The following is an 18,609-nucleotide window of genomic DNA, read 5'->3' as shown; positions in this document are numbered from 1 at the left end:
AGTTTGAGATTTTTGAGAACCTTTTTTATTTTTTAATTTAAAATGTCTCCGAAATACTTTGCTGCAATCTCATGAAACGCCACACATTGTTTTCAAAAGATATTCTTTTCTTTTTGTTTTTTCAACTAGGACCCCTACTATGGCTGGTGGCCTATTTTCTATTGACAGAAACTACTTTGAAGAGATAGGAACTTACGATGCAGGAATGGATATCTGGGGTGGAGAGAATCTTGAAATGTCTTTTAGGGTAATTGCATTTTACTTTATTTTTTGACACAACATATTATGCTGTAGCATGCACATATCAGACCCACTACTTTCCTATCAAATCTTTTTCTTTTTTTGAAGTGATGAAAATTACTGATCAGTTTATAATTCTAATACATATTTAGAAGCTTTGCTAGAATTTCATTGCATGCAATATTTACTGTAAAATGGTGGATTTAGGTATTTTTAAAGTTATGAAAATAATTATTTGATTAAAGAGAAAATATATCTGGATCTTTAATTATTTTTAATGGAGAAAGCTTTTATTTAAGTAAAACAATATTCTACTAAATTGCTTTGTGTTTTTAAATGAAATTTGGAAGGGATAATGTGAACTGAATTTGAAATTGCTTACTGACAGCATTCTTAAATACTAAGTATTTTAAAATAACTTTAAATGTGACACATTTATAAAAGAATTCTGGGTAGAACACTAAGTAATATGAATAATTTTTAATAATGCAAACTCTTTTATTAGATTTCTTTTCAAGTATAGAGCAGTTGGGGATCCATTTCTGGCAAATAATATCCTAGGAAACATATACCATAAATAATATTATTATTTTGGTATCTTCAAAATTTTAATTATGGACATATAAATATGCCACAATACTAAAGTTTAGTTAAAAATTGATATACTTTTTTCCCTTTATCTAAACTGCATATAGTTGTGTTTCCATTTTTTAAAAAGTTAATTAATAATAATGTTTTTTCTTCCACCAGAAATTTAGTGAAAAGTATTTAAATTGTTCTATGGTTTTGTCTAATTATTTGTATGATAAAATTATTAATATTAGATATTTTATATATGGAGTTCAAGTCATGTCTTAATTTCACAATTAGAAAGTTAATTTTTAAAAATTAATATTAAAAATACTATATAAGAGAATGTAAAAACTTGAAAATAAGACACTTCAATTATTTATGATTTCAGTTATTTTAAAAGTATAAGAATGAGCTTTATATATTAATTTGCCTATGAACTTCCTAGTGGCCTAATGTCTGAAAAAATAATTAGTTAATGTTATTTTGTTATTCTCATATTTGTTACGTGATTTTTTTAAATTATGTAATCTTGACATGAGTTCACTGGTACATTTTTGCACAGCCAACTGGGAAATTGGAGTACTAAAACTTGTTACAAAGCGTAGTTCTCAAAGTGAATAAAATAGTTGGTGTTTTTTAAGTCAGAGTATCCATGCATTGCTCATTGCTATTGAGTTTATGCCCACCCATAGTGAGCTTAAAGGACAGAGTGGAACTCCATGACTGTAAATCATTATGGGAGCCAGCAAACCCATCTTCTCCCTATAATGCACCTAGTGATTAGCAGCTCAAAGCTTAATCCACTGCAACACCCATGCTCCTGAGTTGATTGAACTTTTAAAAATAATTGGCTTTTACATTTAGATATAATGGTAACACTACTGTTTACTCATCCATTATTCAATAATCCTCAAGTATTGAGATTAATGAGAAGAAACAAAGTAACATAATAATATTGCTAATATCTATGATCTCGTTTCTTAACTTTTTCCTTTTCCTTTCTTAAATTACACTCCCTTTCCTTCTTGCTTGCTAAGCTTTTGGATCAGTGTATAAAGTAGGATATCACCAGGAAATGCAATAGGCATATAAATAAATCAGATATACACACATATATATGTGATAGTTGACATAGATACCAAGGAGACAAAGAGAGTGCAGCTAAAGGTACTAAGCATGATCAGAATGCATGATCAGATCCTTAGAAAATTAAACAGGTTTCCTCTAATTGGTAGCTTGATATTATGAAGAAATAAAATATTGTGACTATTTTTCAAATATTTTAAACCTATTTTAAAATATGATTTTAAATATTTTAAAAGTATATCCTTAATTTCAAATATAAATTTATTTTTACTGTAAGTTTGCTCTTTTTTATCCTTTTGTTTTTTATTCCACTCTTCATTTATATTTTGCTTTTCTCGACATGGGTTTGCTTAAAATTAGTACCCAAATGAAGAATATATTAAATAAGAGAATATGTTAAAATGTTATATTGATAAAAGAGTGAAATCATAACTCTTTAGATTAATTTGATGAGAATATACATGACAGTGAAATGAGAGTATATTGAGGATTTATAATCAGAAAGCTTGGGTCTGATATCCTATTCAGTTATTAGACAAAAACATATTAAACTGGTAGTATGTTCTCTACACTCTACGTGCTGAGGATAAAACAATGAATAAAGCAAAATATCTCTTTCCTCTCGAAGAACAACATTTGTATTGCAGAGATACACATATATTACTGACAATAAACTAATATTTCTTTTATATATTTGCGTAAGGTTTCTTTTTCATTGTCTATGAATGTAGACAAATATATTAACTTCAACTGCTAAAAGCCAATTACAGTATCACTGAAGTTCTTGAACTTGTGGTTCCTAAGTAAAAAGTATATACCAACTTAGAACACCATCCAATAAAAAGAACTGCATTATTGTACATCTACAACAGTGTTGCTTGATTTTTGATATCCAGGACAGTATGGGAATTTACAAGCATGTACAAATCTGATGAAATATTAAAAGCAACAATAACCAAATTTTACACCAACTAGGAAAGAGTTCCCACTATTACCAACCATGCTGGAAAACTTGGTAATTTCTGGGTATTTTTTATAGAAAGTTAAGTGTGAGTAGTATAAACCTGTTGTTATTATAATAAAAGAAGGAGCTAAAACTAATAAGACAACCATGAAGATAAAATGGAATTTAAACTCATAATCACTAAAAAGAAGGTAGTTAAAGAACAAAAAAAGAATAAAGGATCACAAATGGAAAAGATGAAAAAATTCAAACTGGACTAGAGTAGTAATCTTATTCAAATCAAACAAACACCTGAGTTAAGAGGTATTGAATAAAAAATTGAATAACAAGGGAAGATTCAACAGTAGGATATTTACAAAAAAAATACTTCACATACAAATATATCAATGCACTAAAAGTAAAAGATATGCCATAATAACACTACTCTTAAGAAGCATATTTACCTGTAGTTTTATTATAGAAAAATATACTTTCAAAGTGATATTGTGGCCAATTCATTCATAAAGTATAGGAAACAAACAATCATCTATCTAATAACAAAAATTAAAAATACATGAAGAGACAGTGATAAAAATAAAGGAGAAATAGCTAACCCCAAAATTAAAGCCAGAGATGAAGTATCACTTTACTAAATAATTGATAAAAAGCTAGACAAAATAAATCAGTAGAGTTAATAACTTTTCAATTTAATTAAGTGACATTTATAACGCACACTATCCAACCATAGTCAGACACACTTTTCCATCTGCACACAAAACACTTAACAATATAGAGGATTTTCTGGGCCACACATCAAGTTCAAAGATATATCATAGGATTCAACTAGTTACTGATCAAGATGAATCAAGTGAATAATTATTGCTGTTGTAAGGTGGCCTCAACTCAGTTGTGATGCACAGTGTACCCGCATGCAACAGAAGACAACACGGCTCTCTCCGGTCCCATTCTCACCCGAGTTTATGTTTGAGTCCATCAGTGTCGCGCCTGTGTCAATCTATCTTAGCGAAGTTCTTCCTCTCTTGTGCTCTCCCGTTACTTTTTCAAGCATCTCTCCATGGACTAGTGTCTGCTCACAATATGTCCAAAGTAGGTGAGAGGAAACCCTGGGGGGTTTCTGAGACTGAAAATTTTATGGAAGCAAAAAGTCCCATCTTTCTCCCACGGAACAGCTCAGTGGCTGGTTATGTATATATAATCTTACCAATATTTTAAGCGAAAATAAGGATCCTGCTCAAACTCATTCTATGACACCAAGGTTACTCAAATTCTAAAGCCCATTAAAGACATAGCAAGGAAAAAAAACAAACCTACCAGCTAATACTCCTTATGAGCATACTAAAAAAAAAAAAAAGATTTTTAAGTTGATTCTGACTCATAGTGCCCCCATGGGAGAAAGGAGAACAGTCCCCGTGGGTTTCTGAAACTCTAAAATTTTTTTTTAATTTTAACAATTTATTAGGGGCTCATACAATTCTCATCACAGTTCATACATATACATACATCAATTGTATAAAGCACATCTATACAGTCTTTGCCCTGATCATTTTTTTCTCCTCTTTTCTTTTTTACATTTTATTAGGGACTCATACAACTCTTATCACCATCCATACATATACATACATCAATTGTATAAAGCACATCCATACATTCCCTGCCCCAATCATTCTCAAGGCATTTGCTCTCCACTTAAGCCCCTTGCATCAGGTCCTCTTTTTTTTTTTTTCCCTCCCTCCCCTTTCCCCCATCCCTCATGTGCCCTTGGTAATTTATACCTCGTTATTTTGTCATATCTTGCCCTATCCGGAGTCTCTTTTCCCCCCCTTCAGAAGGGACACATGACATTTCTAGAGGGTCATGAAAATATGCTTTGATTTAATAATGATTGCGATTTCATAGCTGGCTGCATGTCATTAATTATCATGCAGTATAATTTAAACATGTTCAGTTTATAATAAGATGGCTTCAAAAAGTTTGTGAGAAAATAGAACTTAAAGATAATGGGATTTTTTCATGTACTTTTTGAAGACCCCGTATATGTCAATAAAGCTGTTAAAATGCGCGCGCGTGCACACACACACACACACACACACAAACACACACACACAGGCTTCCTCCCACTTTAGATGTCTGTATTTAAGACAGATTCTCAATATAACGTCAGTGATTTACGTTTAATTTTTCCTCTTGCTCTGGTTCCAACAATCTGCCTCTTATGACTGTTATATGGTTTAAATTGAATAATATATTAAAATTTTTAAGATGTAGTGCACTATGAAAATATTAGCTATATTCTCATGGCCTTTAACATTATAAATGGTTTTATAAGTGACAAATATTGTAAGAGGATGCAATTTAATTTACTTCAATAAGACTATGGAAATTGTGTTTTCCTTTTAAATTACAATAAAGACATACTATGTATTTATTGGACAAATATGTCAGTGAAATATTTCCCTATGTTAAATACATTTACTTCTACATTGCCCAAGGAATGAAGTGGAAATGAGAGTAAAGCTGACATGAGAAATCATGGAAAAACAAAAGGGGGAGGTCCCTATTAAATAGAATAGTATGGTAAATGAGGTGGAAAAGCTTGTAGCCATTTGGGGATTGCAGTGTCCATGTATTTTTAAATATTTTCTAGGAGTACCCATACCATTTCAAATTTTGACAGGTGAAAATGTCAGTCATAATAATTTGCTAGACAGAATCAGCCCAGGTCGTTTCTATTAGAGCCAGACCAAATCGTGAACACATTGCAGTCATGTGGATTGACTGTTTTAACATCAGTGCTCAGAGTGAGATTTGCTGGCATTTATACTACCATGTAGAGCCAAGGATGGCAAGACTTTATCTTCCCTACTTAGGACATATTGTCAGACATATTGCTCAAGGAGATGGATTGATACCGTGGCTGCCAGAATGGGCTCCAGCATGGGGAAAATTGTAAGGATGGTACAGGACTGGGCAGGGATTCGTTGTTCTATAAGGTTGCTTTGGGTCAGAACTGACTTGATGGTACCTAACAACAAAAACATACCGCAGCTTTGTTTTAAGTATTTTCGCACCTCTCACTAGTTCAAGAAAGCCTTGCTTAAATCATAGGTACAATATTTCTGAGAGATCACGGTGTTTTTATAGATAGTCTTACATCTGTCAAGTATTTTTTAAAAGCCCTGTCAGGAGAAACCATGAACTAATAATTAATTAAAGTGTTTACATGCACACTACTCATTCAAAATAATGTGATAGAACTTTATTTTTTTAAGTAAAAGGAATACTGATTTCTAAATTCCCTTCAACCACATCTGCCAGTTTGCTCTCCTGTGGTGGCTCGTCATTGGGATGCTCAGAGCTGTGATGCTGGCATTCCGAATACCAGCAGGGAAATTCAGGGTGAAGGGGTTTCAGTGGAGTTTACAAATTAAGACCAAATAGGAATAAAGACCTAGAATGTACTTCTAAAAATACTGTCTAATGTCAGCCTTACAAATAGAAGCAAAATGGTATTGTCCTGGGAAACAAAAATAACTGGCCAGTGTTTAAGCATTTCAAGAGGTGTGAGCAAAGCCAATAGTATTAAAGGAAGACATTTAGCCTACACTGAAGACGTAGGTGTAAAAGAATCTCCAGGATTTGGTGAACAAGCAGTTGAGAGGTTTCAACAGACTGATGAAACAGCAGAATTTCTCACTGATCCACGATGTCAAATATTCTGGAAGACATGGCCAGGCACCTGGGAGATATCTGTATCTGTGCCCTCAGAAAAGAAAGGTTATCCGACTAAATGCAGAGATTATTGAACAATATTATTATTATCACATACAGGAAAATGTTTGCTGACAAAAGTTCAAAAATATTTGCAGTAGTACATCAAAAAACGCTGCCAGAAATTCAAGCCAAATTCATAAAAGGATGTAGAACAAGAAATTCCATGGCTGATGCTAGATGAAAATTATGAGAAAGCAGGGAATATCAGGAAAGCGTTAACCAGTGCTTTACTGACTACGCAAAGGCATATGTTGGTTTGGATCATAACAAGCTGTGAATTTGCATAGATTTTCAAATAAAAGGATTTCCTGGACGCATAATTATGCCCAGGCAAAATCTGTACTTTGACCAAGAGTCATTCATTTGATGCTCAGTGGTTTAAAATTAGGACAACCGTGTGCCAGGTTTGTTTCCTTTCTCCATACTTCAATTGTATTCTCTGCAACTAATCTGAGAAGTTGACTAGATGGTGAAACGGGGCATTCCCATTGGAGGGAGCCTCACTGACAACCTGTGATAGGCAGAAAGCACAGGCTTCCTTGTTGAAAAAAAAAAAGAGGCCTTGAAGAATTGATGAAGATCAAAGATGTCCTCTTTCTGTATGGATTACACCTCAAGATAAGGAAAATGAAAATACTCAAGACAGAACCCAAAGCATCATCATGCTAAGTGCTGAAACACCCATGGAAGCAAAGTAATCAAGCATTTTAGTACCAGTTTGAGGCTTAAGGTTTCCCTGATCAAGGTCTGCAATTCTCAGAATAGCATGCAATGCAACATATGAATGAATGTGGAAGACAATAATAGTTGATGCCTTTGAATTCTGGTGTTGGTAGAGAATATTAAATATGCCATAGAATTACAGAAGAAGTAACCTATCTTTCCTTGAGAGAAGAGTCAGTATCTTTCTTATAAGCCAAGATTGTGGGACTTCACGTCATAAACTTTGGACATGTTACCAGGCTGTCATCCAGTAGAGGAAGAAGGCTCTACAAGATGGACTGGCATAGTGGCTGACACATGGATTCTAACAGCAATGATTGTGAGGTGGGCACAGGACTGGGCAATGTTTATTTCTGTTGTATGCAGATTTGCTATGAGTTGGAACCAACTTGTGGCATATGACATGTGTTACCTTAGGAAAAGCAAATGAACAATATGGAAAATAGACATTAATCTAACATTAGCAAAAATACTTGTACAGTTATAATAGGCTACGGCTTGATACATACATATCTCATCATTAAAAAGTCCTTATATACCACACTGGATAATGAGAATGGATTTATATTGCATGAGTCTCTGATGTGATTCTTCACCTTGTAAATTGTGAAAACATGCTTATATATTTGGAAATATAAAGTAGTTTAGGAGATCTAGGACGGTGGAACTTAATTCTAGTCTTTAGTTATATTTTATACCTATGTCACTATTTCTTAAAATAATATTTTTAAAGATTTATTTCTAGAGGAAAAATATTTGGGGCTTATTTGTTAATACTTATTAAAATACATGAGGTTACTTATATGTAACTCATTAAAATAATTCTAAGTATAAAGACATAAATCAATCACAAGTTTCAGAGAAATCGAAAATTAAGTGAGGTTTCATGCTTCTTTATGTCCTATTTCTGATACCGTCTGTTTCTTTTGGATATTCTCAATCTTCCTTAATCTATCCCAAGGTTCTGAGGATCCCTGGTGGCAGAGTGGTGACAAGCTGGGATAAGATGCACAAGCTTAGCTGTTCAAAACTGTAGTGGCTCCAAGAGAGAAAAGAGTTACTCTCAGAAATCCAGAGGGACAGTACTATCCTGTCTACAGAGTCGCCATGAATCATAACTGACAGAACTGAGTTGCTTCCCAAGTATGAGAATATAACAAAGCCTCATTTTCCCATTTTTCTATTCAATCTGACATTGTTGACTCATTTACCACTTTTCTCTCTGATCCTAAACACCTGGAGCTCGGCCAGCTCTCCCAAGTTCAAAGGATCTAGTCCTTCAGCCCACCAAAAAGGCAAATGGCCAGGACTTTTCCTACTTCCCTTCAGACCTGCTGGTTCCCTTGAGTCCATTGGGTGCAATAGTTGACTGGAACTCACAGAACTGACAGCAAAGGCGATACTTAAGGTTACATAGTTACTGTAACAAAAAGGATAGAAAACAGCATGAGCGCAAAGAACTGCCAACCAGGAACACATGGAGCGTTTCCAGGGGAATGCATCCTTCTTGGTGGAGTTGATGTCTTTCCACAGGAACTGCTGTCTTTTCCTAACCATTTCTGGTCTAGCTTCCAAGTCTGGACTAGTTTCCTGCTGGTGTCATGGTTGAGGTCTCATTATATTGGCATGACAAAGGTTTGCATGATTGGGCCCTCATTCCAAAGGAGTGTTAATGCTTTATTATATTAAATAATAAATAAAACTAAAATTCACTGCCACTGAGTCCATTCCAACTCATAGCAACCCTGTAGAACAATGGTTCTCAACCTGTAGGTCACGACCCCTTTGGGGTTCACAACAGTAGCAAAATTATAGTCATGAAGAAGCGATGAAAACAATTTTATGGTTGGTGGATCACCACAACCTGAGGAACTGTCGTAAAGGATCGCGGCATTAGGAAGGTTGAGAACCCCTGCTGTAGAATATAGTACAATTGCCGTTCTGGGTCTCTGAGGCTATCAAACTTTGTGGGAAAGAAAGTCCCATCTGGCTGGTGAATTCAACCTGCTGCACTTGCACTTGGCAGCCTGTCTAGGCCGCTGGTGCTCCTTGTTCCATAGACCTCATAAACCATGGCCACTTTCTTCCCTGATTTTGTTCTGATTTTTTGTTGTTGTCTGACTTTTCCCCACTCATTTGCACAACCACTCAAGTGTTAGCTAGAAATTATAAAAAACATGAGCAATGCACAAAATTTACTAAGAAAGTTTTTAAGATCTCTCTCAGATTAGATCCAAAACCCAAATTACTTTACTCAAGCTAATTTTTTTTGTCTCATAGGTAGAAACTTTGAGTAAGCACTAGGTCTGTAAAGAAGCTTCTTGGTGGCTAAATCAAACCATATTATTTAACCTCTCTTCAGAAAAGAGAAAATATATATGTCCATTTATAAAGAAACATCACTAGATGCAAAAGGCCACACCCAGTAGATAGAAACAGCAGATGTCTTCAGAGATATCCTGGTCACCCTCCAGTAGCACGCTTCCATCCTATTCTGAGTTTTTTCACAAGTAAATAATCAAATCCCGTTGCTTCTAGTGCTTTGATCTGTAAAGGACTGTCATTAAAAAAGATGTAACACCATGTAGACTTTCTCTCTTAGAGTAGCATTTAGACATTATTTTCTTAAATATAACACATCTCAATGAAAGCTAGCTAAACTGTTAGCTAATTCACGATTGAATTATCTTAAGAGTTGCCATAAATAACTTCTTTTTAACTGAAAGTAGAATCCAGACACTTGAGATGCAAACAGATAGGTATTAACATTAGTGTGCAGTCATGGAAAGTAGAGTATTAATATTTCCCCTTGCAGCAGCTTACCCCATATTTTCACAGCTTTGCTTAGCCAAATTGCTTGCGTGAAAAAATTAGAAAAAAACAATAACAAAACAAAAATAATTTAATCAAACATTGTAGGAATTAAAATTTAATTAAGATATAAATTTTCCTTATATTTTTGGGCATTCTCTGTTATCCATTCATCCAATAAATAATTGATAGTTAACCTGTTATGTGCCACACTGTGCCAGGTACTAGAGATAAATCTTTTAACTGGTTTCTTAGAACTAAACATGCAAAGTAAATATTATAGAGAAGTATAACATGAGCTTGTTAGTAAAATACATAAATCCTATAGGAAGATATAGGAAAATAAGATTGTGTTTTTTAAAATGAGTACCGGAAAACCAGTAGATGCTAACATTGAAAAGAATAATAATAAATCATTTTAGGCATATAATCTACTGGGAGAACACAATCATGAACAGTCAAGCTAACCTCTTCCAAAAAATAGCATGCCTGCTTCCCGTTCATGACCTCATGCAACTGGATTATTGGAATATTTATTTGGAGGAGTACAAAATCTATTTATTAGCTATGAATATATAGCTTATTCTGTCTACTATCTTTTTACTTCATACATCTCTGAATAACTGAATTTTTGTGTATGTGAGTGTATGTGAGTGTGAATAATTAAATATCTTGAAATCCTATAATGTAACTGTCTGACAGTAGTTATTATTAAGGACATTATGTGAAAATAAATATATGGATTAAAAAGATTACAGCAGGTGGGGTCTTTTTTGCAAATAAACGTGAGTGGTACTCCCCAGGCATTCTAAAAGAGGTGAAGCTTGCATAGCCTAGAACATTAGTAAATTATGGAACCTTGAAAGATAGACATTAAATGCAAAAAAAGAGGAAGAAATGGAATGAAAAATGGTACAAAACTAGTAATTTATTTTATTTCCACTAATATATAAATCAGAAAAGACATTTTTGTATGGTTTATTTAGAAATACGTGTGGAAATCTATTTTATCAGACCATTACTCTAGTTGTGAATTTTTTTTGTTTCTTCGTTTCCTGTCTTCTTATACTCTACCATTAATAGGAGATCTATGTATATGGAATTATAATAAATTTATTTCTGATATAAATTTATGAACTGTGATAGAAACATCTTCATGATGTTGTTTCTTTAAATATACAGGGTATGTTAAGTACACTAAGCAGAATTTCCCTGAATGTAAAAAATAACGAGCCAGTATGTTTGGCTCTTTAGAGGATTTTCAGTCCACAAAGGCACCAACAATATTGTGAGAGAAAGTTCTCTAGAAGGTCATGTTTAGAAAATACATCAAACATTTGAAACTGTTCTTCTCCTGCAATGCTCATGTGCACGGAGAGACCACAACTATGCATGTTACCTTTAATATATATATATATATACATGATCTCCCTGAGCTCGTAGCTGAAGGTCCTCAATCTGACCGTTGGGATTTATGGCCATAAAAGACCTGTAGGACAAATGGCATGTGCTCAGAATCACTGAACGAACAAGTTTGACATGTCTGTACTTTACGTGAGGCTCCCATTAAGTGTGCTTAATCATAAAAAAATGGTACATTATTCATGCTGATTTACATATATAACACCCCAAATAGCATGATAATGAAATGCTTCAGGATTGTTATTTTTCCTCCTCTAAATGTGTGCTGCTATTTATTGGCTTTACATTATTAATTTTACAAAATACAGGTCCCAGCTTTCTTTTATGAAAAGGAAACTTTAAAGTTCCAGTCTCCAAAAATAGCTTCTGGTTATGAAGTTTAAAAATTACTTATATATGGGTTGCAATTATGAGATCAGTCTGTCAATTAAATTCAAATGAGGTTTAAAACTCACATTGAGGGAGTTTTCGGGTTAATTTTAGAATATTTACTTTGTGCTAGGATGTGGGCCATATGGGGTTAAAAAGGCGAAGACAGAATTCCTGATCTCACAGAGCCTTTTCTAGAAGAAGATGATTGACAATAAATTCATAAAGAGCAAAATCACCCTGCTAATTTCAGACAGTGATGAATGCCTTACAATAAGAAAGTGTCCAGAGAGAGGTTGTGAGTATTAAGATGGGTGAGTGGCAGGGTTGAGTGTGGGGAGTAGAGCAGTACCTTAACTAGCATTCTATGTAAGGACACCTCAGGGCCATTTAATAAGACAGGATAGAACTGCCCCTGTAGGTTTCCAAGGGAAAAGCCTCTTCTTTCTCCCTCAGAGTACCTAGTGGTTTTGAATTGCTGACCTTGAAGTTAGGCATCCAACACATACCCCCAGAGCTCCTTAGATTCCAATATCCTGAATCTGTGGACAAGGATCCAATCTTTAGTGTATTTTCTCTGTAACCACAAACAGCAAAGAAACTCAATGGGAGAGAGTGAATTCCATTGCATAGTGACCCTATAGGACATGATTTTATATATATATATATATATATATATATATATATATATATATATATATATATATATGACAGGATTTTATATATATTTATATATATATATATTTATTAACTCTGTGAGTTTCCAAGTCTATAACTCTTGACAGCAGTAAAAAATCTCATCTTTCTCCCACTATGTACCAAAACTTGCTAAATATGAGGAATACAGAAGTTAGAAGAAACAGTTAAAAGAAAGCACTTGTTTTCTAGGAATTTGTGTTTCGACAAGATTACATTTGATTATCATTTTTATAGATTCTTTTGCAGTTACTAATCTGATGGATCTTATTATGATCTAAATATATGTAGAGTTGCTTTATTGCCATACAGTTTTTTCATTTACTCAATCTTGTAAATAGATCAAATGCTTTGCACTTGACTACCTCTGTAGTAGGCAGCTTTCGATCTTGCCTTATTTTTCCCGTTAATCCACATAGAGAGCTGCATACCTGTATCTGAACTAGGCATGAAAGGCAGATATACCAATTGCTGTTCCTGATTTCAATCAGTGTCTAGATCTATAAACTATCGAATAGAACATGGCAGATTAGGGTATTTCAGATATTATTTGGAGGCACATATTAAATCAAAAGAGAAGTAGATCACACTGGGGACAAGATCAGTCAGGAAGAAAACCGTAAATTAAAAACTCAAGTCTCATCTCACAGAAAGCAGAGGAAATCAAAGTCTTAGGATCACCATAGCTCACCTGTCCTCTCAGGTTACTATGTGGTGCTTGGAGCCTACATTTAGGCGAAAGTGTCCAACGCATCCCAACTTTTGTTTTCTCCCTTGAAAAGTACATGGATGAAGCATCACTAAACCGTTCAGTAAATATTTTGCAGAGGTTCAATAGGTTCACATGGCAGAACTAATGAAGTACCTATCAAAAACACAGTTTTCTAGCTGCTTAAGTGTGACCCCTAAAGATTGACAGCATAAAATTACAAATTGTTGTTTCTGTAGATGTGCATTCAGTTAGAAAACCTACTGCACCTTGCTTAGCCAAAATTAATGCATTCAAAATTATACTCAAGTACTTTTTATTAAAGAGCCAAAATTAAATCTCTATGGCAACAACTGCAATAAATGTGCAACATCTTAAGCTATGATTATTCTGTCAAGCATAGTGATGTCTTTCTTAAATAGATGACTTCCAATTGCTTCACTGTTGCTCTAGTCGACCAGAAATGTAATGTAAAAAGGAAAGCAATTATAAGATTTATTTAAATCAGGCTGAATGATTTCAGCAATAACAGAGTCTAGATACTAGAAATGTCTTCAGGATGTGAAGTAATAATGCTGAAAGAAGTCTTTGATCCGATGCACCTGTTCTGAACATGAACATGAACTACCAATGACTGATTTAAGTACTACTGAAAATCTAGGAGTGGGTTTCTAGTTGTGCTTTTATTAACTACCCTCAAAATGATATCTAATTTAACAATTATCATTTTATATATAATTATTAAAACTTGATGAATTATAAATTCTATAAGTATTATCACATTAGCTATAGTTTATACTGAAAAGTGCTAAATTGTTTTTTGTAATTGGCACGTAATTACTAGAGTGTACTTATTGCCCACATAATGAGGAGGGTAAGCCAAAATGTTGCTATAACAAAACTGCAGAAAATATCTTCAACAAATATATTGAAGTAGGAAATTATTTTTAAGCATCTTATCCTAAACTGAGACTTCTATAGGCAGTGTTTCTCTCTAACCCTTCTGATACCCCTCAATCCACCCCACCCCAAAAAAACACCTTTGAACCTGTTTGATTTATACCAGTCATAACAGCAATTTGGGCATCCATGAAAGCCTCATTGTATTTCTTTAAAGCATGGGGTCACAATGGCAGTCTGCAGGCCACATACAGCCCCCAAGGTAATTTTTTATGGCCCATGATGCTCTGAAATAAAATGAACATAGAAAAATTGTTAGGAAGAAAATAGCACATAGGGGAGATCGAGACAATACCAAACACACAATTCCCTCATTACGTTTTATTTCAGAGCATCATGGGACACAAAAAATTACCTCAGGGGCCTCATGCAGCCTGCGGGCCACCAGGTTGACACCCCTGCTCTAAAATGATCTTTGATTTAGAGGACTAAAAATATGTCACAAAGGTAAAATCAGGCTGTAGGGTGGATATGGTTTCTCAACAGAATTCTTGTAGCAGAGGCCTTGCTACCCTTGCAGAAGTAGTGTTGTCATGATGGGGGGTGGGGGATGGGGGAATCCCTTGGCACAATTTTCCTGACCCTTGTCTTACTAGTGCAGTTTCCAAATTTTCTTAAAATTTTCCTCAAATGAGCCCCTGTATCATATTATGACTTTTGAGAACTTTTATCAAACCTGGCCCTTTGGCATTCTTCCAAAGCCTACCATCATGTACTTTTGAGTTGACCTCTTTTCCTTGAACTTGACTGGGCTCGCAGATCACCTGGAAAGACACATGTTTCATTGTGCTTTTAAGGGAAGCACCCTCCTGAGACCAAGCCCAGTGTGCTATTGAGAAAACTGGTCTGCAGTCACCTACTGACGAGGGAAACATGTTGGACCACATTTTGTTTGGAATAAACCTACACACATAGGAGCAGAAACACACGAGTAGCAGTGTGTTCTGAGGTACACTCGTGTATCTGTAAGCCTACTCCAGCATTGGAAATTTTACTACATTTTTCAGCTGTTTAATTATTGTAGTTCTCATCTACATACAATCCCTACGCTAAACTTTTCCTCTATTTCAATATTAATTGGTGAACTAAATCCTATATATTGCTTTTAAAAATGTATAGTTAAATTGGTCAATCATTTTATATGCTGTAGTTTTGATTGATTAACCAAACTTACTGGGAGAAGGTATCAGAACTTCTGAAATTAGTGAATTAAAATATGAATACACACTAAACTGCTTTAGGTAAAATAGAGTACACTAATCTATAATGATATACTTGAGTAGTAATTAGACCCAAGGGCAAACTATTGCTCCTTGACCCCTTCTGTAGTCATGTAAGCGAAGAAGGACATTGAGATTGAAAGTGTCCATTTCAGACGTGAGGAGCAACAGGGACATTCTAGACTCTGTGAGGCCATGAAAAGTTCAAAGTGCACCTGGGAAAGTTGAAAATGTGCTGCAAAGCCGTGACAACGTATAAGGAAGGTGACAGATGTGAGAAGATGGCTTTACAGAATTTATAATTAAATGTTTGAGAGTAGATGAGTTTTCCAAGGAAGACAATAGGAGGAGTTGAAGAGCAAGGCATGTCTTGAGATAGCGCCTACATTGAGTAGTAGAAGAAAGATGATAAAGTGAATGCCAGGTCAAAGCTGTCAGAGAAAAATATCATGTCGCAGAAACTTAGAAAGTTACGGTGATTGGCAACGCTGTCAAGTATTGCAGGTTATAAAGAAGTGTGGAAAATGCAAGATCAGAAGAGGCTTCATGAGCAGTTCAGGAGAGAGTAGAACCAGAATTCTAAAATGTGAAGGGCTTAGATCATTGGTTTGCGAAAATTTTAGGGGGAAAGATATATATTTTAAAGAATATGTCAGTCAACTGGGAAAGGGGGAAGCATTGTAACCAGAAAGATAAATATGATGAAAGCCATTATTTTATCATTTCTATTCTTTTGTTTTAACCATGGGAATAATGTAGAATTTAAACTAATAGGAAGGGTTTGTAGGTTGAATTATGTCCCTCCAAAAAAAGATAGTTTCAAATACCCTTTACCTGTGAATGTGACCTTATTTGGAAATAGTCTTTGCAAATATGATCAAGTTAAAATGAGGTCATAGTGAATTTGAGCGCGCCCTCATCTAATGGCTAGTGTGCTATGAAGAAAAGAAATTTAGGCAGAAACACTCTCACGAAGACGGCCCTGTGAAGACAGAGGTACAAATGGAGGCAATTGCCGGTTACAAATTGCCAAAGACTGTCAGCAACCAACAGGAGCGAGGAAAGGCAAGAATGGAATACTTGTTTGTCTTCATACAGAGCACGACACTGCCACAACCTTGATATTAAACGTCTTACCTCAGCACTGGAAAAGAATGCATGTCTGTGGTTAAAAGCCATTCCATTACTAGTATATTGTTATGATGGTCACACTAAGCTAATATCAACGATTCAAAGGAGGTGATGAGATTGAGGAAGAAATTTGATGTTAGAAATACATGTAAGTATTGGGAAACTATGAAGTCAAGTCCAAAGAATAGCTACACAATCATAGCAAATGTTATTAAACCGGAGAATAGCAAGATACAATGCTGCTATTTCTTGATATCTCCTCCATCCAGGTCTCTGCAGTTCTTCTGGTGCTGTTTCCATCTTTCTAGCTTTTTACCCGAATAATTGGGTCCAGTTTCACCTATACCCTCTCAAAAGGGCAGTGTCGCCATTCTCGAAGGACTCACAGCATGCTCCTTTTACATTCTCTTTGAGTTCCTAGATCCAAAAGAGGCTGAAAGGGCAAGAGCAGGGCTCTTGTGTGGCTGGACATCTCACAGGATAGCCGTAGTAACCCTTGGAAAACGAGCGGGTGCATGGTTGTGAGAGGAGAAAAAAATCCCTCAGCACAGTATTCTCAGGCTTTCATCCAAATTAACCTCCCAAATGACCCTGTGTCCTTTGAACAGCTGTAACATGGCCCGTTGGAACCCCCCCTCCCAAGCTCTTGTCAAAACCTCTCTGCTTTTCATTGAACTCACCCAACATGTCCCTAGGAAACTACTGCTTTGGTGGATCTTGTTTTTGAAGGAATCGTAATGAAACGAAGACAAGTATATTGCTACAAAAACTATTCTGCACCCGTCCACTGCTCACTGCGACACATATAAACACAATTTGTTTAGGGAAAAATGCATGCACATATAAACTAGAACCCCAGCAGCAATACTTTTAAACTGGCCCTGGCGCTTGCCGTGACTTTTGGTTGGGCTACTTCTCTAGCACAATTTCTCTTTTTTGACAGTCCAGAAAGCCTCTCGGACTGTAATAAAGATGTTTCTGATGATGGAGTGTAGGATTTGCATAAACCTTGCCATTCAAAGAAATATTGTCCTATTTATAGAAATATTAAAGTACATCTTTGTAACATTTCATAGGCTGCATAGCAATTTCATACGCATTTATTTGCTATGGCCTCAATAAAATGATATGGATGAGTTCATTTTACCATATTCTATAGCTGAAGATGTAGTCAGTCAACCTACGTTTCCTGACTCAAAATTTAGCATGTTTTTGTTATGTGTTCAAGAGCCAAGATCAGAGTTGGTTGATTTTTCCCTCCGCTAAGATGGGAGAAGGAATTAAGCCCATATGAGACACTTCCAGGTGGCAATGAGGAGAAAGTCAGATCACCTATTCTTGAGCTCAAGCAAAGTAGGCAGTAAAAGATTTTCAAAAGAGAGGGCCATTGATTGTTATCGAGTCTTAATAAGAGAACATTTTGGATTAAACATTTGCCTCTTCCACAAGACTTTTTAACAAGTGTTTAGATGTTCTGTATGGAACAAACTTTAATTGCCACAAGAATAGCTTCCTTCAATTCCAGTGAATGAGAGAAAAGTGAATTATTTCTACTGTACTTTAAGTATCATACATGGAGAAACCAAGTTTTCACTGCTCTACTTTTTGTATGCCACTGACATGTAAGCATGTTAATATTTCTAGAGTTGCTATTTCTTGCTTCTTTCTTTCTTTACTCTTGTAACTCACATTGACTACTGTATTCGATATATGTGTATATGTAGATATACAAAGAAAAGCTATAGTTTCCTTCGAGGTGGATCAGTCTAGCAATTTTAACATATTATTTATCTCTTTAAATAAAGAAATACTTTATAGAAAGAAAAACAAAGGTGGCTACTAAATGATTTTTAAAATGGAATTCTAGTTTTCCATGGACAACTTTAGGATTTCATGTGTGCTCCTCAGGGAAAGTATTTATCTGAAGCAGAACA

The 18,609-nt window shown here is 35.0% G+C and overlaps 1 protein-coding gene across 4 annotated transcripts in view; it reads left to right on the top strand.

Moving 5' to 3' along the window:
- The window catches only part of GALNT13 (polypeptide N-acetylgalactosaminyltransferase 13), a 540,793-nt gene that overhangs the window by 309,572 nt on the left and 212,612 nt on the right, over positions 1–18,609 (top strand). For all 4 annotated transcript variants that reach the window (XM_075529413.1, XM_075529412.1, XM_075529411.1 and 1 more), the window contains one exon: positions 130–247. In XM_075529413.1, the coding sequence (XP_075385528.1) occupies positions 130–247 (118 nt within the window). The remainder of the gene's footprint in view (positions 1–129; positions 248–18,609) is intronic.

This window comes from Tenrec ecaudatus, chromosome 13, assembly GCF_050624435.1.
Source record: "Tenrec ecaudatus isolate mTenEca1 chromosome 13, mTenEca1.hap1, whole genome shotgun sequence".
Taxonomy (NCBI): domain Eukaryota; kingdom Metazoa; phylum Chordata; class Mammalia; order Afrosoricida; family Tenrecidae; genus Tenrec; species Tenrec ecaudatus.
The sequence above is the reverse complement of the archived record's forward strand: the minus strand, read 5'-3'. Positions and strand labels throughout refer to the sequence as shown.